Genomic DNA, 26,225 nt, shown 5'->3' on the forward strand with positions numbered 1-26,225 from the left:
GAAGAGAAAGATATCAGACAACAGGTACGAATTTCAACGAAAAGTACTGAGGCCCACTCAGAACTAGTAGTAAATATTTCTAACTGTGTACTATCTGATAGTGAAATGTCCCTGTTGAATCGTGGACTTTCATTTATCCCTGCCAAAACTGTAGATATCACTGATATTCTATTGGACATTAAGAAATTCATTAGAAATGTGAATCTAAAGATTTTGTTTGGCAATAACATAGCTGAATCTAATAGTAATGCTAGAAGACCCTCCAGCTTTATACCTCCATGTCATCCTTTGCTTGAAGCTTTTGAAAAAACATGTGAACGTGACTTATTTGAATTATATAGATCAAGAATTAAACCTGAATTTTTTAACTTAACATTTGATGAATTCTTAGCAATAAAGAAGTTGCAAGATAATAATAATATAATAATTCGACAAGCTGATAAAGGTGGTGCCATTGTTATTTTAAACCATGACATGTATTCCAATACAATGAGTACTTTGCTTGATGATAGTGACACCTATTCAGTGTTAAGTAATGTGATGCTTGATAAATTGATCAAGAATGTACATCAGGAATTATATGACATGTTGCTCTGTGGTTTAGTGGATGGAGATCTATATAAGTACTTATTAGTTGAACATCCCCTCATTCCAACAATAAGGGGCCTTCCTAAGATTCACAAAGATTTGGAAAACCCACCTTTGAGACCCATAGTCTCAGGTGGGGGGTGGCTCATGGAACCAGCTTCAATTTTTATTGAAAAACAGTTAAAACCAGAAGTTAATGAATCCACTACTATACTAAAAGACACCCAACAATTTTTAGAAAGTTATGGAACACATCTCTCTAGCCACGTAACATCTAATAATGAGATATTAGTTACTTTAGATGTAGTATCTTTATTTACTACTATTCCACATGACACTGGCATGGAATATATCTGGCTTTATTTGATTGAAAAGGGGATGCCAAGAGATATGGTTATTAGGTTCTTAACCTTACTTGATTTAGTATTGCATAACAATGTATTTACTTACAATAAAACATATTATCTACAAAAGAAAGGTGTAGCAATGGGTACTCCCTGCGCAAATTCCTATGCAAACTTAGTATTGGCCTATTGGGAACAAACTTATGTAACAACTAATATTCTATATAATAATAACATCACATTTTATAAACGTTTTGTAGATGATGTGTTTTTTGTATGGGATGATACAGTTGAGAAATTGATTGAGTTCATTGATTATATAAATGGTACCACAAATTTTCTAAGGTTTGATTTCAAATATTCTTTGGATATGATAGATTTTTTAGATGTTCAGATTACCAAAAAAGATGGTAGGATGCACTCAGAGGTATACAGGAAATCTTGTTGGCGTAACAACATTCTACATTGTACCAGCATGCACCCCCGACATATCTATGGAAATATTGTAGATAATCAGACACTAAGGATATCTCGCCTTACAACAGATGATGAGACTTTTCTTTCCAAACAAGAAATGTTAGTGGATAATTTTTTAACAAGAGGATACAATAGGAAAGAAGCAGATAAGGTGTACCATGTAAATAGTACTGTTAGAAGAGGGAATGGTAAACCTTATTTATTTAGAGACCATGGACATGCTTCTGGAATAAGAGAAAGGAATATAACTCCCAGTGTTAGTAGAATTGTTATTCCATATAGCAATGTTAACTCAAAAATTAAGGAAGTGATTAGTAAAAATTGGAATATTATAACTACTGATGAAAGAATTTCTGAGCTAGTGGGTGATAGGCCAAGTTTCACATATAGAAACACTAAATCCTTAAAAAGGTTATTGTGCTATGATAACAATACAAAACCTAGCAGCCTATCTAACAGGAAAGGTACCTTTCCCTGTAGAGGCTGTAAGCAATGCAACTATATGTCTGGTAAAAATGTTTTTGTACATCCTGATACAGATATTGAATATACGTTAAACTTTTATGCTGATTGTAGATCTAGGGATCTAGTCTACCTGGCAGTATGTCAACTATGCTCCTGCTTCTATGTTGATAAAACAAATAGAAGTCTTAGAGAGCATGTAAGGGAGCATATATATGCTAGCAACAGGGAAGATGAACATAATGCTTTGGCCAGACACGTTTTGAATACAGGCACAACACACACTTTTAAGTTCAATGTACTACAGTTAGTATATAGAACAAATAGATTAGGTAATATAAAAAATTACACAGAAGAATGTGAAAATAGATGGATTATTAAGCTACATGGACACACAGGACATGGGCTGAATGAAAGGACTACATTAAAGCCCTTTTTAATATCACGCCCTTACACACATTAGTCTATATGTGTGTGTATATATATATATATATATATATATATATATATATATATATATACACTCTCCATATACATATATATTAGTAACATATAGCTTTTTAACCTTTTATATATATTTACACCATTTTAGTTATTTATATAATGGTTTTCAATTATTAATATTAAATAATTGTTTTTAAGACTATATGTGACTATATTTGTGAATTGTTGCTTTAATATGTATGATAGATTAATTGTTCTGCAGCTTTGATTGGTTGGCTTGATTTTAAATTTATTTATAACCATGCTTTTGTTATAAACTGTTTTAAAGACTGAAGAAGCATTGTTAAAACGTGAAAGCGCTAACTATACTGCAGTTGAATAAAGTGTGTTATCGGCCGTGGTGAGCCTCATCTGTTTTTTTGGTTCTGAGAGTATTTCTTCTGAAGAGGCTCTTTATCCAGGACTGTTTGTTTTACTTGAATGGATTGATGGATGTCCGAGGTCCCTAAACTGAATTCAAATCTCCCATACCATAATGTTCTGTGTTGAAAGTTTATTATTCATACCCAAATTCTCTTAAGCTCCATAATAGGAGTTCTAGGTGGAATATAAGTACAAGCCAGTGTAATCCTCCTCCCATGCCAGTAATCTCTTACTACCAAAAAATCTACCATTATTGCATTTTTCCTCTTCTTTCACTCTTGGAATCCCTCTAGCAATGAGTATTATTACTCCCCCCTTTACTTTGCTCCTGATATTCTGCAGAATGCCCTCCCCAAAATCCTTTCTTTGTCAAATTTACATGCTCATTTCTTTCCAAATGTGTTTCCCACAACATTGCTATTTGTGCCCTACACTTCTTAATATAATTTAATACTCTTTCTCTTTGCTTTTTGTCTGTATCTCTAAGGCCATTTAAATTACATGATAATATGAACACAGTAGACATTAGAGGTCCGAATGGAGAGATGATAAATCAGCAAGCAAAGAAGAGAGTAGTATTGCTGGAATTGAATTCATCCTCAAGTCTTGGTGAGTACCTTCATGAAGTGGACCCTGTTTTTTTTATAAAATCTCACCAAGGCGACACTAATGTGAAGATTGTATTTTATGTAGCATATATCACAAAGAAAAGTAGGTTAAAAATAAAAAAGATAGTTGGGTGCACAAGACCCAGGATAAACAAGTGAACCATCCTCTTAGGCACACTGGCACCAGGACTGGAAAACATGACAATGTAGAATCCTCAAGACATGGAAACATTTCTAAAATGGGGCTAGGCCAGGCTCAGGGGGAGGATTGTCCCCCTGTTATAAAAGGAAGTAGTAGTTCACAAAAACTGATAGGCCAAAAAAAAAAAAAAAAAAAAAAAAAAAAAGAGTCAGAAAGAAGCTATTGAGAATAAGAAAGGAATTATGTATTGTTACTGTTATGCAGGAAGCCCAGAATTTCCAGACAGTAGACATAGAAAAAGATTACGAGAGAAATTAGAGGAAAGAAATATAGTTGCACAAGAAAAACTGTCAGAAGGTTCAAATAAAAATTTGAGTTCACTAATACAACAGATTTATGAAAAACATTAATTACCTAGACCAAGAAACCTTGGGCTGTTTGTCAAAGAAGTGACTGAGGAAGTGTGAAAATATAAAGAACAAAATCTAGAGATTTTTGAAAAGTATAAAAAATAAATATTGATATGACAAAGAAAGATAGATCTGATAGGGTGCAATATTTATGCAAAGAAGAAAGCCAAATTAATCAATACAAAAAAGCAGCCCCAAAGATATTTTTTCAATAAATATGTTTATTAAATTATCACATATGGCATAGGCAATCTTAGATTTATATAAATGAAAAACAAACATTGGCACCATTTTAGTTGCAAACATTATACTTCACAGATACCACTGAAACAACTGTAGTTGCAAACAATATACATCACTTATGATCTATCCAGTCATTGTCAGGTAAGCATTGTATGGCTCATTCTAATCTTGCCTCTTTAACCTACCTCCTTCTCTGTATATATTGTTCCCAAAATTGCCATTTTTTTCTCTGTAGTTTGTTCCATCCCTTTTCTAAAGATCCCAATTCCAGTTGCTTTATTTCTGTTACTGTATTAACTACTTCTAGTACAGCTGAGTTAGACTTTGATTTTTATTTTCTAGTAATTGCTTTCGTGGCAGCCACCAGAATTAGACTCAGCAAGGCTTTACTATGTTCAACCCGAAAGGTATTTCTAGAGAAATACAGGCAAACGTATCCAGATATGGACAATTTCACAACACAAAAAAATAAGATCTCAAAGAGGGAATGTAGAACAGAGGATTAGTAAAGTAGAAGTTAAAAAAATATAGAAGCTGAAGTTATGGAATATTTGTGAAGTGAAGGATTTAGTGTAGAAAGTCTAACACGGGTTATATCACACATGATGGAATAATGAGTCCCCTAAGTAAGGAGAAACAGGAGGAGCAGGTGACATCTGAAGAAGAAATATGGACATGGGAAAGAAAAACTGATTTAATATGGTGCAGTATTTATGCAAAGGGGAAAGCAATACTAATCCATACAAAAAGAGTGCAAAACTAATCAATACAAAAAGAACAACACCAAAGATATTTGAAGAGAAATACAGGCAAAGGCATCCAGATGTAGAAAATTTCACTATACAAAAAATAAGAAACAAAGGGGAAAAGTAGAAAAGAAAATTAGTAATGGTGAGGTTAAATAGAAACTGAGCTTATGGATTACCTGCAAAGTGAAGGATTTAGTATAGAAAATCTCTCTCTTATAACACCACAGCAGGATAGAGCAATGGATCCTCGAATTAAGAAGAGACCAGTGGAGTGGGAAACATCTGATCAGTTGCATTATGAAGATACTTTTGAGCCTTCCATAGGAAACCAGTACAAAAGTTCAGTTGGAGTTGCACAGCAAGGGAAGGAACAGGAAGCTGTGGCAACTCTGACGCAGTCAATGTTGTGGAGTGATAGGCCAGTGAGTTCCCATATGAAAGAGCAAAGGATGACACAGGATGAAAGTGAAGAGAATGTGGCACAGGAAGATGCTCTGGAACTTTCTGTAGAATGTACGCAGGAAATGGAGAAGAAAGAGTGTACCCTCAGTTTAGAAGAAAATGATGTAAGAGAAGAGTTGCTTTATTTAATAGAGGTGGGCAGACATATTAACATCAATGAAAAAATAGACTGCAGAAAGTCAATAAAACCTCAAAAGTTAGAAACTTGATAAAACAAATGCACAAAGTAATTAGGACTGTTCATAGAAATTCATGTGATATAACAAAAGTAAACAGAATATATTACTTTGGAGCTAATTTAATAACAGATAACGTTTTACCACAAAAACACAGGGCAGTAAGAGCAAGGATTGGGAGAAATCAAATGCCATCATGGAAATATCGAATTGAGTAAACTATAAAGCAGTAATTAAGACACGAAATGTCACCGTTCGAAGAGTATAGAAGAGATAATATATAAACAAAAATACCAGAAATATAGACATGAAAAAAGCAATGCACAGTATCAGAAAAAATCAGTGTCTATCATACACTATTGCAAATAATAAACTAAAAATATCAGCACAGGCAGAAAAACCTTGAAAATGCAGATAAAGCTAAAGGAAAAGTACAAAATAAGCAATTTATTGAGGAGCCCACAAAGTTGTATAGAGAATTGGGAAATGAGGCAAAAGGAACTGAAACACCACCAAAAAAAAGAAGAAATAGATACATTGTGGAGAAGTATGAAGATCCTGTGGAACATAACAAAGAAGCTGAATGGATAGAAGAAGTAAAAAAAAAAAAAGAATAAAAACTTCAAAAGTACAGGATAGGAAATAGCATGAAGTAACCGCCAGAGAAATTGAAATAAAGTTAATAAAAGTTCCTAATTGGAAAACCCCAGGCCTAGATGCAGTATCTAACCTCTGGTTAAAAGTATTAACATCTTTACATGAAGATTTAGTCCTAAGTAAGAAGTACTTATATACACACCCTGAACAGACACAACCTGGTTAACAACAGGAAAAATAATACTCCTCTTTAAGAGCAAACCTGCAAGCTATCTTAAAAATTATAGACTAGTAGCTTACTCTCCTAAGATGTATAAACTATGTACTGGAATTGATTCCGACAGAGATTATAGTCATTTAGAAGAAAAGTCAATCATGGCAGTAGAACAAAAGGGTAACAAAAGAAAGTCATATGGAACAAAGGATCATATGTAGTTGAATAAAGTCATAGTGGAGAACTATAAAAAGGGGACGAATCTAAGTATGGCATGGAAAGACTACAAAAAAGCATCGGACAGTATCTCACATTCATGGATAAAAGGGTGCTTAAAAATGTATAAGATACACCCTACACTGATCAATTACATTCAGGGCCGGTGTTAGCATTTTGGGGGCCCCCAGCAGATGTCAAGTTGGGTGCCCCTAGGCACTTCCAGTCTACGTATCACCCTATCGCTGATACCCCTCCTAAGCAACTTTTTAGTTCATGCTGCAAACTAACTGACCACTAGCTACAGTGCTCTTAATTACAGCACGCCTGTGTACCACACTGTGTTGGCCCATCTCATAAAGGGACATTTACAGTTACTGGAATTTAGTTGCATCAATGATACATTGTAGGAACTCTATGTACAGGTCTGGACTTAGGTGAAATGGCGTCCTAGGCCTATCGTTTCAACCACCCAACACAATATACCCTCCAATCTTCCCTCAATCACCTCTCCCCCCATCTTGGGCTTCCCATGCTATACACATTACTTTTTTCTTCCTTTTCTCACATTTTGCTTTACTCTTCAGCTTTTTCAAGAAGCCATATCTTTCCTATATGCTCTGAAGTGCATTTTAAACTCTTTTTTTTTTTTCTTTTTACACAGCCTTTTCATCCAATAATAGCTTGAACAGAAATTTTGATTAAGGAAAGAAATTGTGTTGCTGCTCAGTTTTATTTTTCCTTGCATTCTTTCAACACAGCTTTCCTGACCAAATAAGCACAGTCATAACCATTTAGGAAATAACTCAGTTAAGCCAGAGCTACCAGAAGTACTGGGTTATGCAGTTTCTGAAATACATTTAGAGCATTTTCCCAACTGTTTAATCCAGGTTGTACCAAAGACTTAATGTTCAAAAATGACAAAATAGTAACTCACAATAAACTGACAACCCAATTGTTGTCTGGATATACAGGTCCTATCTTGGAACTGCCTTCCTCTCTAACCCACCCAAAAAGACTGCCTATGCATCCTTCTGGTGTTAGACTGGGATGAAAGCAGAGGTTCAAACGACTACAGTTATATATTTCAAGTGAATGCTGACATACATATACAGAGGTGCCTCCTCATTCTTCAACCCAAACTGTCAAAGGCAGCTACCTGCATACATGCCTGAAGTGTGATTGTGAGAAAAGTGAAAAAAAAAATAACAACTTTGTTGCTCCTAGACAGTGCACTCACCCTGCCCAAACTATAGTAACCTTCTTTGTACACCTCTGAGATCTGTCAGAAATGTAAAAGAAAAGAATAAACAAACTATCCTCAGCCAAAACACAAGCTATAATAACCTCATGTGCACACCTGTAAGGTTTGACTGTGATGGCAATTAAAGAAGTAATAACCACACAATCCATCCCCCACCTACACCCCCCATACACACACATAACCTACAGCAGTTTACTGTACACATATATCTGATCAGAGCTAGTTTTAGAATGGGTGCAGTTGAGGGCAGAAGCCATTATCAGATTTATCCTAACAGGGTCCTATCAAACCCCTGTTCAGGTTAAAGAGCATCGTCAGACAATTAATACATTTTCCTCCTCATTTTCCCCAACCAGCAACAGCTTTTGTGGGGCCCCCACACACGTAGTCAAGGATGATTAAGGGAGCCCCATGTTTCCATTTATACAGTCTGGGGAATGGGGGCTCCCAGACTCTTAGAAGATCTAAGTGTCTGAATTTTCTGTGATATATTTTATTCATTACTTTTGAAATATAATTACTTGTTAGCTACATTTTTAACCGATAACCAAAATAATAATGTCTGTGTCCTGGCATTACTGGGTGTGGGCACAGATAAAAATCACTGATATTTTACACACGCCATAGCAATACTAGTTTTCTACTTATTTCAACAAATAGCAATACACTGTGCAGCACTGGTATTGTCACACCAGATCAGTGACTGCCATATAGCAGTTGTCAAACAGCAGCAGGGGTAAGTCACTTTTATTTACCTTCCCTGATTTTTCTCAAAGTTTTGCTCCAACTTTGTAAAAAGTTTGATTTGCTGGTAAATCATTCAGGTTCCGATTACAGACAGTCAATAAATCCAGATATCAGAGTTATACTTATTTGTCCAAAAAAATGAAAGCTGATGAAAAAGGTGTTATACTATTAGCTTTTTAACTGAATTAATGTAATATTTGGAACATGTTCATGATTCTGAGCCTTTATTCAGCTATTATAGGTATTACAATGAATTCTTCTGCAAAGAAGTTGAAAGTTGCTGTAGCTGGTGTTCTGCCAGTGTTTATAAAACTCCCTGAAAAAGAAAATCATCCCTGAAGATCAGAAGCATCAGCTTTTCTTAAAATCCAAGGTTTGCAGTGAGAACAGTCACTCTGGGCTGCTGATCTCTCTAGTGGTTACCTTGCTTATGTTCATTATCAGCTTTATCCTAATGGGGTCATATCACAGACCTGTTTAGGTTAAAAGGCATAATCAGGAAATTACTACATTTTTTCTCCTCATTTTCCCCAACCAGCAGTAGCTGTTGTGGGGGCCCCACACACAGTCAAGGATGACTAAGAGGACCCCCTTGCAACCATGGGTATTGCAAGTACCTAAAGTTGGCCATGTTGTTAATTTTAAGTGGACTGAATGTCCACTAGCAGAGTTTAACTGAGCCAGGGGTGCTGTATCAGTGGTAAAATAATGGAATTGTGAAGCCTGTTGCTTGATAAAATGCTGTTACTATAACCAGAGATATCTTTGAATTTTAAAGGAGATATAAATAAGATTTATTACCCATCTGGTTTATTAAGTACACAAGATTGTTGTACTAACTTTTGTTGGTTTGACAGACCTGTTGCAAAATATCAGGGTAAGGCAACCTGTTGTGGTTGGGGGCCCCCCAGGAACAGGGGGCCCCCAGCAACCGCAGTGTTCGCTGGTGCCTAAAGCCAGCTATGATTACATTACAGTGACCATGAAACAGTGGCAAACCACTTTGCAGTTAAGCCATGATAAAGGACAAATTATTATTTCAGGGATAAAAATCCAAATGGGGATATTCCAGGGTGACTCTGTCACCTCTGCTCTTTTGTCTTGCCCTTAACCCATTAAGCTCTCTATTTAACAGATTAGGTCATGGCTACAATTTGGCTCCCAGAAAACAACAAAGCGTAAAGACTTCTCATCTTTTTTTTGTGGATGATTTAAAACTGTATAGTTCATCAGATGAGGAACTGAAAGCTCAACTGTAAGTGGTCAAAACTTTTTCAGATGATATAAGCATGTCATTTGGTCTTGATAAATGTGCAAAAGCAACCTTTAAAGCAGGAAAGCTGCAGCACCAGGAAAACATCTGCCTGGGACAGGGATGTGATATAAAAGAACTTGAGCAAGATGGAGTGTATAAATATTTGGAAATTGATGAAAGATCAACAATAAAACATGAACAAATGCAAAAAATACGTAGTGAGAAATATTTTAGAAGACTAAAATTAATACAGAAAACAGCACTGATATCTAGAAACAAAGTCCAAGCTATAAACCAGTTTGCTCTTCCTGTGCTAATTAACAGTTTTGGAGTGACTGACTGGCCTCAAAAGGTATTGAATCAGGTGGACAGGAAAACAAGGATACTTCATGCTTATCAAATGATTTAATCAGTGTATACCAAGACTCTATATTTCATGCTCTGAAGGAGGTATGGAAATCCATGAAATTAATTACATGTATAGATCTGCATTCATAGGACTGCATACATATCTACTGACCTCACAAGACCCAAACATAGTAAAAGTTTTAAAATATGAGGACAACGAGTCTAAGATGACTTCCCTGCTTAGTTTAGAAGAAGTATATCGGTGTCAAGTCAGAATGGAAATCAAACCAGAAGTAGATAAAAATCAGGCAGCAACTGAATGTGCCTAAAAACAAAAGAAAGAATGTAAGGCGAAGGAACAGATGAAAAGGCAAGAAGTGTGAAAAAAATCATAAATATAGTTGAAAGTATAGAAAACTCTTGGAACAATCTCATGTTGATCAGGATCGAATGCAGGAATGGTTGAGGAGAGGTGAATTTATACCAAACGATGAAAGGTTAACATTGGCGGCCCAAGATAGCGGACTAAATGCACACCAGTTTACAATGCCCATTGAACATTTGGGAGAAACAGACAAATGTAGGTTTTGTAAAACAGTATTGGAAATTGTCTCACATCTTGTTGCTGCTTGTAATATACTAATGACAGATGGACTGTAAACTGAAAGGCATAATAATGTGGCAAGACTGTCGGATTGGGGATTGTGCAAACATTATAATATTGAAGTAGCTGAAAAACACTGGAAACATGAGCCACAAAGCATCATAGAAAATGATGAAGTTTATATCACATGGGATCAGAATGCCAACAGTTCAAAAAATAGATTCAAGGAAACCAGATATAGTAGTCCATGAAAAGAAGACAAAAGTAGCATTGATCACTGACATTGCTACACCTAGCGAATACAGTGTCTTGCATACAGAGACACAAAGTCATAAATTACCAGGGTTTGTAGGCAGAAATGAGGTCATTGTAAAAGAACAGTACCCTGACAGTTCCAGTAGCAGTAGGAGCAATGGATCTTATAAAAAATAATTTACATTTGTACTTGGATATGTTACCAATACATGTAACTCTATATGAATTGCAGGAGTCATTACTGGGCACATTGCGGGTACTTCTGGCTAACATCAAAGATCGAAACAATGTTAATTTCATGAACTTTAATCGTACTTTGACTTAGAAATGGGGTCCATTCCTGTCATTGTATTAGAAACCCAAAAGCCTTGGAGAAATAAAAAAAATAGACATTGTGACAGAAAACTGTTAATCTCACTTATTATATGTTACAATTCTTTTGAATGCATAATTCCAGCTTTTAGATTACATGCACACATTAATGTTTTGACAGACTGATTTCTTATTTGTGTATTCTCATCTCCTTTTCAACCTCTGTCATGTTTTTCAAGACCTTTTGCTTCAATGAAAACCCTCAAAAAACTAAAAATGTTTTCAGAACATACCCATATCCTTTTAACTTAGAACAGATAAACAAAAGTATATAAAGTATGTACATTTTCAACAAATTAAAGTTCATATTACCTTTTGATTTTTGACCTTGTTTTTTTCTAGGACTCTGATAGAGGGAGATAAAAAAGCTGGGTTCTCTATATTTTGGGCTGATGATGGTTTAGATACTGGGCCTATTTTACTGCAGCGTGAATGCAGTGTGGAACCAAATGACACAGTCGATTCATTGTACAACCGCTTCCTGTTTCCAGAAGGCATCAAGGCCATGGTAAGCTACCACTCATTTATTTCTAATGTTTTAAAACTGACAGTTAAATAACAACAGTAGAACAAATGTGAACAGGACAGGGATAGTGGAATACAATTGATGGCTAGATATTACAACTGAATTTGCAGGTGTCTTTTCTCATGGAATAGTCATATAATGTGCATAATTCTGGAAAGAATCACAAGTGATGCAGTAAATTCTTTTATTTATTTATTTTTTAAATTATTTTGTTCCCCATTGTGGCATCATTTTACTGGCCCAGCCTCCAGTGCCCCATGTCCGTGCCAGGTCTACCGGTTTGTTTTCTACCCCTGAACTTGCTTCGATATCGCTGGGGTCAGTCATAGATCCTAAGGTCGTTTGGGGGCTCTGTCACCTCCACTTCCATGCTGGAGGGTTTCTTTAAATTCTATACCCACTTCCCTGTAACCACCTCCCATGCTAGCCGCTTAAGTTTGAGGGTGACTCCCCTCTTGAACCATACCTCTCCTAAATCCTGCTGCACTATTACTCACCTGAGCCAGTAATCAAACCTGGGTCAGATGGGATGTAGTTAGGGCTTTATTCCTTTATGCCACCAAAGTGGCTAGCAAATTAGTTTTTGGTTAATAATATACAGTTGTTCAGTGAAACAATGAATCAACATGAATTGGAGATTTGTATATAACCCACTGATTTAACTACATATTTTTTAGTAGTTACAGATACTGAGTTCAGACATTTGGACCATGAGACATGTTTACATGAGTCTTGCATTACATTTTGTTGTGCTCAGGAAAAACATTGTAAAATATTGTCGAAGAATGGTTAAAAGATGCAGCAGAAAATCATGTTTTCACTAGAAGTCAAGGTGATGTATACTCAGAAAGGCTGTTCTTTTGTTTCTAGGGCATATCCTGGCATAATATTGCTCATAGGTAGATACTAGGCTATCAGCCCAAGAGCCATTTTATGCCTAGCCACGTTTACTACAAATTTACCAAAATATTGCTGACATGTATCAACACCCCAAAGAATTTTATGTTTATGATATAGGCTTGTACATATCAAGTACTCACAGGCTGCCCTTGTCCATTAGGGACATAAGTGCCAAACCAGGGGTGAAGGGGTAATTTTCCAGCCATTGGTCCAAGATATGTTTGAATAGGGCTAGGGATGAGCTTTGCTTCACATGGAACATGTTAGTTGAAAATAAACAACTTCTATAGTGTTCTGCCATATCTTAAAAATGCAGTGCTTAGGTTAATCAGAATTTCACTGCAAACAAGAGACCTTGGTGATAGGTGTGTGTGTGTGTGTGTGTGTGTGTGTGTGTGTGTGTGTGTATCATTCTTTTATTTCTTTGGACATTGTCTAGCAGTGCAGGAGTTGCAGGTTAGAAGAGCTTTTGTTTGGATCTCATTAGTAATGTGTTACAAGTGTACTAGCAATCAGATGTTCATTGTAATGCAGATTAATCACGCTGTAAATTATATGTCATCTTTTTTTATTGTCAGCCTTGTTAATATGACTGTGTTGTGGTATTGTAAATATTTACAAAATTACTGTTCACCCTTAAAAGGTTGAAGCTGTACAACTTGTTGCTGATGGGAAGGCACCACGAGTAACTCAGCCTGAAGAAGGAGCATCTTATGAAGGAATTCAAAAAAAAGAAAATTCAAAGGTAACTTGTTCACTGTCCCCACTAATTAAATGGCTGTACTAAAGGAAATGGTACAGTAAGTGCAAGTCGGAACTAAAAGTTTATAAAAGTATTTGTGAAATTACAGATAAATGCATACAAATACAGAGAAAGCCACCTGCGTAGGTACTGTTAGAATCATAGAAGTGAAAGAGTAATATTAGCTCTCATTTGGGGCTCAAACCCAAGACCTCCAGAACACCGTGCTGCTGCTGTCACTGCTATTGGATTAACAAGCGTCTCTGGACAGATAGGTATTCTATTTAGAGGTCAGGATTGTGGGTAAAGCCTCACTCATTTTGAGGTACAAGGAACAGCCATACTACATAAAAACACTTTTAAATTAACAATTTTAATTTTTTTTGTACTATTAGTCAAACGGGATAATGGGAAAATGTTATCAGGAAATTGGATAAATTACAGTCAATCTGGACCAAGTAATCTGTTACATAGTTTCATTCTGCCATTGTAGGATTTTTATTTTATTTTATGTAATGGCAACATTAGGAATTTTTCCTAACCAAAGAGATAATGATCAGATGACTAAGAAGCTAAACCTGCGCAGCATTTGATTGTAAAAATAAATATATTAAGCGAAGGAGTTCATGCTTGCCTTTGTTTTAGTATATTTAGCAAACAAATATGTGATGAAAAGCAGAAACATATACTTTTTAAGTTCCAGAAAACATTGGTGAAAGGATATACCCTAAAGCTCAAGATTATTTTGTAATCTGCCAAATAAAATATTAGGCCACTTGGCTTTTAAATTTTAATATAAAGTGAAGTGTACCTTCATAACAATCTCCAGTCCACACAGCCCTTCTAAGTTACAGTCAGTATTATCACCAAAAGCAAAGGCTGCAGGCCACAGTAGAAAAATAAAAACAGGGTGAAGATGTGACTGGTCAAAGTGTTTATGTCAATATCCAAGGCTTTTAGATATATTAGGAAATGAAGCTGTAGAAGAATGGGTGATACTTTCTGTGCTATTTTATCATAATTTTGTAGAGTTTATACTGTATATGTGCTATCTGATCATAATGATGTCCTTCATGGATGCATCTGCAGTCGTCATAACAACAATTTTATCCACTACAGTGGTTGCCACTGACTTATCAGACACCATTGAATCAGACATAACAGACCAGCCAGAGGCTCTTTCTCCAAATTAATGAAGACTCAGATGCTGAAAGAATCCCAGCTGCTTCCTTCCACCAGTTATTAGATGCTCCTATGGATAGACCAGCTTGTTTGGTACACCTGCCCCCAGCAGGTTGCAGGTTCAACCCCAAGGTTTAGCAGGAACTGGCCTGCCAAAAAATTGGTCCTTTCCTGACTCCACAAGTATCCAAAGGCAGCAATAATAGAGCCAGAGGCAGAGACCAATCCAGAGGAGGTGCCTACAGACAGAGTACAGTGGCAGGGGCACAGACAGAGCACAGACCACACCAACACACAAAAACACAAACAACACAACCACAGGATTCTAATAAAACTGCATCCTACCAGCAGGGCAGTGCAAATTCCTCCGATATTAATTAACCTGGCTTTTCAAGAACTGGCAAAGATCACAAAAAAGTCACAGAATTTTTACAAACCATAAACCATAGATCAGTTCCACTTCCACCCACTTCCACACTTTACCAGTCAAAAAGAGGCCCTACAATCAAAAAACAAAAGAAAAACAGGCAATACAACAGATAATGTAATTAGCAAACATGAGAGCTGTGGAAAGAAGAGAACAGAACAAGGAAGGAAAGGGAAGACTATTCCCTTCCAACTAGAGAAAAGAGGAAAGGAAAAAAGTGGGACCTGTCACTTCTAATGTCCCCAATCTTTTAAATGCATTCAAAATGCTGGAATTCAAAAAATGCTGACCCCACAGCAACTTTCCTGTTGGCTGGGGCAAGGTTGCTGGCTAACTCTAGAGTGCAGATTTCTTGCAGGATCAGAGCATTATCAATTCTCAGCATTGCCCTTTGGCTTATCTACTGCAGAGTAGAGACAAAATGCCTGGCATCAGTAATCGCTTACCCCACTGCAGACTACAGGAATTCAAATTTACCCATACCTGGCTGACTGCCTGCTACACAAGGACAACAAAAGCAAACACACAACACAAAGGTCATTTACTACTACTTACTACAAGCTCTGACTACATATTTACAAAAAAAAAATCAGGCTACCATCCCAAACAACAAGGACATTCTGACTACATATGAGAAAACTACAGTGGTACCTAAAAAGATTTATGGTCCCCCCACAGGCTAGCACAGCCTAGAAACAGAAATTCCATAATTCCTTAAAACAGGAGTTATACATGCATCAGCTATATCAGCAGAATACAGCTTTGATCCACCTGTCTTTTCACATCCTTTACTCAGCAGTTTTCCTCAGAGAATCAAGAATGTAAAAAAACCAGGAAACCACCATTGCCACCTAATGGCAGTACAGCCCTTCCTAATCTTCCACCAAGATAGAGTGTCATGAGGACTAATCCTACATTTTTATGCCTGGTGGTATCCAGAGTGTGTCTTTTAAACAGGCAATCCTTACTCCTTCCATGGAAAACCAATTCCACAGAACATAAGACCTCATTCTACAAGACAACCCAGTTGTTATGACTGCAGATGCTATCCAGTTTTATAAGGTTTACCTATGTGCAACTGAAGCACACTTTTGTAGCTAAAATGAAATACTTAAAATGGTGAGCTGAAAAACCTAAGAAGCAGAAAACAATTTTTTTTTACAGGGGGACTGGTTCTGCCCCTCCTGTCTAAATTATATCTACCAACTCCATGAAAAACACCACAGTGAAGAAAAGGGCAAATACCTTGAAAAGTGCTTCACCAGCTTGCACAATACAAGAGATTGTGATGAAACTCACCACAACGCTGAATACTCATACTGAATTCTCTTGATCACCAATGCTTCAGTGACTTGTAAGCAAGACATTTTTAAAGATTAAATGGTTCATCTTCCAGGCTCCTGCTTACACTTATCAAGGGTATCAGAACTTGTCATAGATTTGGGATGCATGGTTAGGCTTAAAAAGGCCCTTGTGGTCATTAGCCTAGTAAACACTTGTGAACCTATGAGCCTATATATGAAGCATACATACTGCGGTGGTGGTGCTGCGGTAGTGTTGTCGCCTCACAGTAAGATGTTGTCCTGTTCTACTCTCAGCTAGAGCGTCTTCTGTGTGGAGACATGCGTGAATGGACGTACCTTCGTTGAAGGTTGTGCATCAGGGCCGGCAACTCGGCATGTAAAAATCTACTGCCAATCATTAGCGGACCAGAGTTCCGCTGTGGCGACCCCTAACCGGGAAAAGCCAAAAGATACAACAACAACACTAATGTTCCAGTATACTACATAGCAGGTATATGCAACTATAGCAGTGTATTTATCTAAGATTCATAAAAGTACATAATTTAGGCCAGTGTATTGTGTGGGGGCTTATAAGTGAAATAAATCACAGGTTTTCTCTAATTTCAAATGGTCAGATTAAATCCCCACAATCAGGGCTGTATCACTTCAGGAAGAAGGGGAAATAGGTGGAGTCGAAGAAGAATGGCAGCACCTCTAAACAGCAAGTGTGAGGACAGCAGAACAGAGATGCATCTGAGCCAGGTATAGAAATAAGGTACATAAGGAAAGCTGGTGGTGGAATGCAAAAGTCCAGGAAGTCATCAAAAGAAAGAAGGAGTGCAAGAAAATCTGGGAGATAGAAAAGATGGGGCAGGCTAAGAAAGAATACTGGTTGGCTAACAAAGAGAGTAAGAGCAAGTTATAATAGCAAAGAACAAGGCATCAGATGCAGTCTACCAGCTTCTTAAAAGTGACACCATATATGGCACAAATAAACTCTATTAGGTTGCAAGGCAAAGACAGAAAGATAAAAGAGATAGTCATCAGCCTCCCTTTATAAGGGATGCCATCAACAACCTACTCACCAGTCCACAGTACATCAAAGGCAGATGTAAGGAGTACTTCCGGCAGCTTCAGAATGAAAACAAATCACCACAGAAGCTGTATTGTTCCAGACACAGCCTACGGTGACGGATGAACAGAAGAAGTAAGAGCAGTGCTAAGGAAAATGAAGTCAGTAAAAGCAGCAGGCTCAGGTGAGGACATGGCAGATAAGATCAAGATGTTGGGTGAATTAGAGGAGAAATTGCCATAGAGGGTAGTCACAGCAGTGTGGAGAGAATGGCATATCCCAGATGACCAGATGACTGGAGAATAAGCATTCTAATACCAGTGTACATTGTTTAATATATTTCATCTAATTTGAAGAGTGCTTCTTTGAAATTTTAGGAGCTGGAAGATATTTGGATGTACTTTCCCATACACGTAGTAGTGGCTGTACATGGGAAATGTATTTCATGCAGCTGGTCATATTGCTTGTAAGACTGTCCTTGTCACTTTTTGTTTTAGAAGTAAAAAATAAAATATAAGGTTTAATTAAATACATATTATTTTGTTTATGTTATTGCTGATCTTATAATGGAGGTGTTTTTTTTTTTTTTTTACTTTAATGTATTTTTGTGAACTTTCTGTTGGAATCAACATGGTGGCAAATTTAGCTGCCCTTTATTTGGGGGCTAGACAATTTTTTATGGTAACTGTAGTCTGTCACCATTAGGAAGTCTGTGTTTAGTAAATCAAATAGCTGATTTGAATGCTGTTTTAGAAGCCATACACAGTTCATGTTTCTTAACTCTTTTTGACAATGGAAGAAAGAAGATCCTGCATTTTCATTTATTGTGGCAAGGAGTGAAGGTAATACTCCCATTCTCCACTGTCCCCTAAATTCTCTGTAATCAGAGCTTGGTTAATGAGATTATAAAAGCAATATTCATAGTCCAGATCAGGTGGTGTACATTTGTGTGCTAGTATGCTTTTGCGTGCATCTGTCTGTGAAAGAAGGGGAACAAGAAATGTTAGCATATGAACCAAAGTAAAACAGTTAGTAGGAACTCATACTTCTTTGTATAACATCATTCCCGAGGTAATTGGTGGAGGTGGTCGGGGGGAGGAGCTGATAAGTTTTAGAACCTTCAACAAAAATTCTATCCCTGACCATTAATGTGCCTTGAAATGTAGCAGTTAATTTGTGCTGATTTTGCATTTATGGTATAGTATTAGATATTTTGCTTGCAGAATATCATTTGCCTATTTTAGTATATTGTTTTATTTGTTTTTTGAATTCATGACTTCTGTAGAAATGTTCCCATGAAACTATTTAAATGTCAACTACCAAAATGTAGATAAAGCTTCTTGTGCCTTACTGTTAAATATACTGCAGCTGAACAATGCATAATGGAATCATGATGGACAGAGACTATCTGATCTATAGCCAGAAAATAATAAGCATACACTACTGCCCTACCCCACATTTTACAGTTTAAACAATGTATTAATTTCTACAGATTTTCTCCGGCACATGTAATGAACGCATACATTGTTTTCAGTTTTTGCCCCATGCAACTCTAAAAAAATTGGGTACTTTTCACTTATCGGGGCAACACTTCTAACGTGCTCCCACACGTACGCAGTGATCGTGCTATGTATATAGAACAAAATTATGGCTTTCTGGAGTGTTGAAGTAAGAAAATATTGACAGACATTCTATTTTTCTACCTTTGTAACAGCAATATTTAAAATCTTGACCTGACTTGGATCTTTGTCCGTCACCAAATCATGTTATCACTTTTGAGTAGAATGGTGTAGGAAATCTGGATAGCCTGCTTAAGGGAGTGAGTGAGAAACATTTGGTGAGATTTTTCTTGGATATCTTCAGCGGCACTGTCCCTAAGTTTTGTAAGTCTTGTATGTCTTTCGGCTTTTCCCAGTTAGGGGTTGTCACAGCGGAACTCCGGCCCACTCATGATTGGCAGTGGATTTTTATGGTGCCGAGTTGCCAGCCCGACGCCCAACCTTCAATGAAGGCATGCCCATTCACACTTGCACGTACCTGCATGTCTTTAGCATCACTTGACCGCGGGGAGGACATGCAGACTCCACACAGAAGGCACTCCAGCCGAGAATCGAACGGAGAACCTCCTGCTGTGAGGAGACAGTGTTAACCGCTGCTCCACCGTGGCTTCTTCTATAAGTCTTATAAGTATTACAGTAAAAAGAACCTGCCCTAATAAAGTGGAGGGAGATGTTTATATGTATATGTATGTATGTGTGTATATATATATATATATATATATATATATATATATATGTGTGTGTGTGTGTGTGTGTGTGTGTGTGTGTATTCTGTACACATGACATAGTCTCACACCGTACCTCTCACCGGAACAGAATTTTGCATAATGCCCAGAGTTTTCCTGCATGGTTTTGGTCTGTTCCTCATGCATTTTGTTTTTTCCTGGGAAATCATCAAGGGTTGAATTTAGTAAATACTGACAGACATTTCAGTGATACACTGCACACCTTTCAGATAACACCTGCTAATCTGAATCCTGGTTTTCTACGTTTGTACCAGCAATATTTAAAATCTGTCCCTGACTTGGATGTTTGTCCGTCACCCCGCCATTCTTTTTTGGTTTTGTCCACAGTACCAGCGCATAGAGGGGGAGAGGTATACCTCCGAGATGTCTCTTGTTTTGCAGATTCACAGAAAGTGTCCATTTGTGCGTCATATTTTTTGTCCAGTTGTAGTAAAATTTATGAAATTGTACTGAACCAGCGAGGATTGTCAGCAGCAGCTGTCAAATCATTGTGAGCGTGTGCTAAGCGTCCATTACAAGTGTTGCCCCAATAACAGAAAAGTACCAGAAATTGGTGTTTAGATAAGAACTGTCATCTCTAAGCACATTGGGTATTGAGCTGTTATCTTTTAAGCATTAGTTTAGACAAGTAGTATAGACTTGTTTTGGACTCAGCAACCATGTATCTGAGAGATGCTTAGAAAAAGTATACTCATCTAAGTACAAACAGTATACCCAACCATACTGTTTCTGGCTGTGTTATTCAGTCTCTAAAACCTGTATGAAAAACAAGAAAGAATGAAAATAACTCTTTCAGACATGAGCAGTCATACTGCTTTATGGTTATTCAGAAGGTTTTAGTACCTCTTAAGGCAGTGTGTGCCTGAGTGAGTTAGTTTTGCTTCCCCTCCACAAAATAGGTTATTAAACTAAACAATAAGTGATTCATTGTGTTCAGAATCAGAACCTCAAATGTTGTGAATCTCAAGTCTTATCGTTTAATGTGGATGGCGCAGTGGTGTAGCAGTAACATTGTCACCTCACAGCAAGAGGTTCTCCAGTTCGATTCTCAGCTGGGGTGCTTTTTGTGTGGAGTCTGCACATCCTCCCTGCATTCGTGTGGGTTTCCTCCGGGTGCTCTGGTTTCCTCCCACATCACAAAGACATGCGTCTAGAGCGTTTCTCCCAGGGCCTCCGCTGAAAATTGGCCTCATTCCAAGTCGGACTTTCCCCGGTAAACAAATGTTAAATAAAATAAAATAAAAATACAGTTCTCCAAATCTTTTGGCTTTCTAATACCATGACGGGAATGGACCCCTTTCCTAAGTCAAAGTTTGATTAAAGTTCTTGAAACTGGTATTGTTTCCATTTTTGATGTTAGCCAGAAGTGCTCTTCTCAGCACCTGCAATGTGCCTAGAACTGACCCCTTCTGCAATTCCTACGGAGTTACATGTATTGGTAGTATATCTAAATACAACTGTAATTTTTTTTTTTTTATAAGACCCATTGCTCCTACTACTATTGGAACTGTCTGGGTATCCTTCTTCCACATTGCTCTCATTTCTGCCTCCAAATCCTGACATTTTATGACTTTGTGTCTCTCTGTACATAAGACTGTGTAATTACTAGGTGTAGCAATTTCAGTGAGCAATGCTACTTTTGTCTTCTTTTCGTGGATTACTATATCTGTTTTTCTCGTATCTGTTTTTTGAGCTGTTAGTAAAGGGTAATCCCATGTGATATAAACTTCATCATTTTCTGTAATACTTTATGGCTGATGTTTCCAATGCTTCTCAACTACTTCAATATTCCAATATTTGTATAATCCCCAGTGCAGCAGTCTTGCCACAGTATTATACCTTTCAGTATACAGGCCTGCTGACAAAGATGTGCAACTGTTTTCCAATTCTTTTTTATAAAACCTGCATTTGCCTGTTTTTCTAACATGTTCAATGGACTTTGTAAACCGACATGTACATAGTCCACTATCCTGGGTGGCCAATAATTACCTTTCATGTTTTGGTTTAAATTAACCTTCCTTAACCATTCCTGCATCAGATCCTGATTGGCACAATGTTGTTCCAGGGGTTTTCAGTACTTCCAACTATATTTATGGGTTTTCCAGATTTCTTGCCTTCTCATGTGATCCTTCATCCTATAGTATTTCTTTTGTTTTTTGGCTTGTTTAGTTGCTGCCTGATTTTTGTCTACTTTTGGTATGATTTCCATTCCCACTTGACACTGATATGTTTCTGTTAAACTAAACAGGGTAGTCATCTTAGACTTTGGATTTGAAGCTTTTGACAGTTCTTCTTGTGCAAGTATTTTTTCATATAATTTCTGTCTCAGTTTTTTTATATCTCTTCTTTCCAGAAATTCTGGGCTTTGCATAATAGTAACAATACATAATTTCTTTCTTTCTTATCCGCAGTAGTCCACCCTATCATCTTTATGGCTTTTTTGGACTTTAAGTTTTTGAGTTTTTTTGTGGGCTACTTCGTCCTTCTACAATGGGAGGGGGGCATCCTTCCTGTGAGCATGGCCTAACCACATTGTAGGAATGCCTACCAAGATTGGACACTTTTTTTATCTTGGGATTTGTACACCCAGCTGTTGTTTTTATTTTTCAACCTACTTCTGTTCATGATATATGCTATATAAAATACAGTCTATATATCAAGTGCTGCCTTGGTGAGATTTTGCAAAGACAGGGTCCATTTCGTGAAGGTACTCAACAAGATGAATTCAGTTCCAGAAATACTACTGTTCTTTGCTTGCTGATTTTATCATCTCTCCATTTGGACCCTCAGGGTTACTTTTTGGTTACATATATGATATTTAAGTTTGATTCAGGGTTTTAGATGTGTATTATTATGCTACTCAATGAACTGTGCAGTTTTTCTTTAGAGTAGTCTATGAAGTGAATCAAGATTAAATTATGACAGGGAGTGACTTGGGGAGGATTAGGAAGGGGAATATAGCGCACATTGTCTGAAAGCAATGCTATGGGCATGATTGTTTTCTCTAATAGGATTTTTGGCTGTGAAGTATAGAAAGCAATGTGGATACACGGGTAGTATAACAAAACAAACTGCAATGCTGTTAGATACGGAGTGAGGATAAGTTGGGTAAGAAGTCAACATATGCTTAGCATAATAAATTGATTTTATTATTTATTTATTTAAAGTGTATTTACCGGGGACTTGTATTGATCACAAGAGTTCAATTTCAGTCCCAGCCTAGGAATTCAAAGGAAATCAAAATTACATGTAGGAAGAGATGACAAGAGTTTAATTAAAATACACACATGTAAAAATAACATTATTATCTCATAAAATGTTGTACATTATTTTCAAAAATCAAAGTAAATCTCATTGGGAAGGGAAGAGTCTCTGTGATAATTACAGCTGTGTATTGGAAACAATACAATAGTTGAGTGGAATGAATGATGTTAGGTAGAGGTTGTGAGTAATTTGAAGGAGAAGTTCTATTAAGCAAAAGTTCATGTGACTGAGAAGTGAAGTGAAAATTGGTGCAATAGAACATGCCACATGAGGGTCAGTAAGAGTGTTATTTGTAGAAGAAAGAGGGAGATGTAACTCAGGTTAGGTGATGGGTGATGGTCATTAACATTTGGATGATGATGGGAGGTGGACCTTTTGTTGATTTCTAAATTTTGGGTAAGATGAGGTGGTATCTTTTATTTGTGGGGGAATACTTCCCCAGAGTTTTTGACCTGTTATAGAGAAGCATTGATCTGTATACTGGAGTTTAGTTATGGGGGTTGCAGTGTGGGGGCAGAAGTGGCTGTGGTTTCTAAGGCTATAAGAGTTAGGTTGCCTAATTTAGTTTATCTACAAGTGGAGAGAAGGTCTGGTTGAGTAGCATTTGAATAATTTGTATCCTAGGAGAAGGTTAATTCTTTGTTGAACAGGGAACCATTTTTCTTTTTTATCACTATTTTATGGTGGTGTTTATTTTTAGGGGGAATGGATATTATGTCTATGAATTTCATTAGTTATTGTTTGAAAACTTGTGGAGTTTGTGTTTCATGCTGAGGCTAGAGGGGGTAGGCTATTTTCAACTTGCTGAGCAGAATGGCATGGCCTACTCTTCTGGAGGTTGTAATAGGAAAAAGAGAGATCTTATAGGCCCAAAATAGGAGAGAGAGTTGACCTTTTTCTTTGTGTAGTCAAGATGGAGGGAGACATTAAGGGACAGATCACACCAAATGCCAAGGTACTTTAAAAAATGCTGTTTTCTGTGGGCTCAGTGTTGTGGTATAAATATGCAAAGAGTTTTTTTTTTTTTAGTTTTTGTTTGGTGTCACAAATCATAGGTTTGGTTTTCTTGGGGTTGAGAAGAAGACTTTTTTTGGAGATCCAGTTAATGAGGGCGAGGCAATCTGCATGCAGACCTATCTGGAGATTGAGTACTGAGGTTTGAAGGGAGATGAGGTAGGTCATGGGAAGTTTATTTATAAAGATGGAAAATAATAGAGGAGCAAGAATGGATTCTTGTGGTACCTCTTTTTAAAGACTGACTAATTGGGAAATCAAGGTGTGAATTTTGACAGAGCAATGGTGATTTGTGAGATGTTTTGAAACCAAGGTAGGGAATTAGGACTTGTGCATGTTTGTAGAATATTATGGAGGAGAATGTTGTGGTCATTGAGTTTGAAGGCCTTTGTAAGTTCGATAAAGATGATAGTAGTGAGCTGGCTTCCATCCATAGCTAATAATATTCCATCAGTCACGGTTCATAAGCTGTGAGTGTGCTATGACTGGACCAAAACTAGTTATAGGAGAGAAGGTTTTATGGAGGGGTGTATTGTGTAAGTTGAACATAGATTTTTTTTTTCAGTTTCCCTAGAGACTAGCCTATATTGGGAAGTTTTTGTGGCGATAGATTACTTTGGGATTGGGCTGACAATGGCCATTTTCTCTATGTTTGACATGATATTTTGTGTTAGGCAGAGACTGAAGATGTGCTGTGGGGGTGGGAGTGGGGGTATTAAGGAAGTCTGTGAAATGGTATATGAAACACAGATAGAGGCTATCTGCCCTGGCAGGCTTTCCGTTTTTACTAGCTGCAGAAGAGGTTCTGAGTCTGTGGTTTTGATCTGCTTAGGGTAAAATCAAGGAATTTAGAAAAGGGGTTTGGGGCAGGCAATGTAATTGGCAGGATAGATAAGTTGGAGAATTCATAGAGGGAGACAAGGAGAGAATGTAGGAGTTGCTGTTGTTGAGTTATTTTGAATATAATTTCCTGTGAGTTGATTTACTTCTTTCCAGAACTGTTTGACAATTTAGCTAAGGATGTTTGAAATGTTTTCATATGCTGGCTTTTGTGTCATAATATTGTTTGTTTTGAGAGGCTCCTGAATTTGATATACTGTTGACTATTGCTGTAGCAGGGGTTGTTTTTCCATGCCTGCCATGCATCCTAATTAAGTTATAAAAGGAATTTCAATTCAGGAGTTTTCAAGTCATTACTTTATGGTTTATAGAGTTGAGACATTATAGAGAAGAATGCGTCCTGGATGGATATGAGTGTACTGGTGGGCGAAAGCTTCTGCAGCAAGGTTAGGGTTTAATAAGAAAGACCAGTCCTTTATGGAATAGGGTTCTTTTTTTGTTATTCTTTCTTGGGTCTGAACAAGATTAATTTGGTGGGATTTTTTGTTGTGGGGAGTATGCACCTTGAAGCTTACAGTGCAATGTTCAGTACAAGAGTGATATTAATTTATGTGACAAGATAAACGAGGGAGTGTATCATTATGGGAAGTAGACAGTTATCAAAGTGGAATTGAAAGCTGCTTTTGTGTTGAAGTTAGATTATAAACTGGGTGATGACATTACATATGAAGTTTTACTGAGAATAAATAAGACCTCCTGATCACCACTCATTTTACAATAAATGCTGTTTGGGATAGGATATATATGTAGTAGGAAATAAAGTGGATGCGAGTAAGAAACAAACTCTGAACTGCTTATTTTTATACATATGTTTTGATGTAATTTGTCTTTACAACAGTAAAAAAAAACTGCTATTAAAAAGAAATTTAGAATGTTGCTGCCTTGTTTTAACAGTAGTTGAAAGAACTGTATTGCTTACCACAATATTCTTAGACGATATCTCTTTTTAATGTCATTTTGCAGATTAATGTGGGAAGACAGTTGTTAGTCAATGTATGACTATGTTATGGTCTCAGAAGCTTGCAGCATTTGTTTTCTTTATATTGTTGCTGTGAAAAGTAGCATATTTTTTAAAGTTTGCAGTAGGTTACATGATTGTTTTTCAGTTGAGATATACTCCATCAGTTACAAAGCAAAACAAAACAACATGCTGTCTAGTACAGCCTGTGCACAGGTCATGTTTCATGTCTCTGCCAAGCCCCCCCAACAC

General features: G+C 37.0%; 1 protein-coding gene across 1 annotated transcript in view; it reads left to right on the forward strand.

The window, feature by feature from the left end:
* Window positions 1–26,225, forward strand: part of ALDH1L2 (aldehyde dehydrogenase 1 family member L2) — a 362,966-nt gene that overhangs the window by 112,302 nt on the left and 224,439 nt on the right. The window contains exons 4-5 of the mRNA XM_044087828.1: window positions 11,743–11,908; window positions 13,470–13,571. Of these exons, the coding sequence (XP_043943763.1) occupies window positions 11,743–11,908; window positions 13,470–13,571 (268 nt within the window). The remainder of the gene's footprint in view (window positions 1–11,742; window positions 11,909–13,469; window positions 13,572–26,225) is intronic.

The sequence above is a fragment of the Protopterus annectens genome, chromosome 11.part0 (genome assembly GCF_019279795.1).
Source record: "Protopterus annectens isolate FY-2018-M chromosome 11.part0, PAN1.0, whole genome shotgun sequence".
In the NCBI taxonomy this organism is placed as follows: Eukaryota; Metazoa; Chordata; order Ceratodontiformes; family Protopteridae; genus Protopterus; species Protopterus annectens.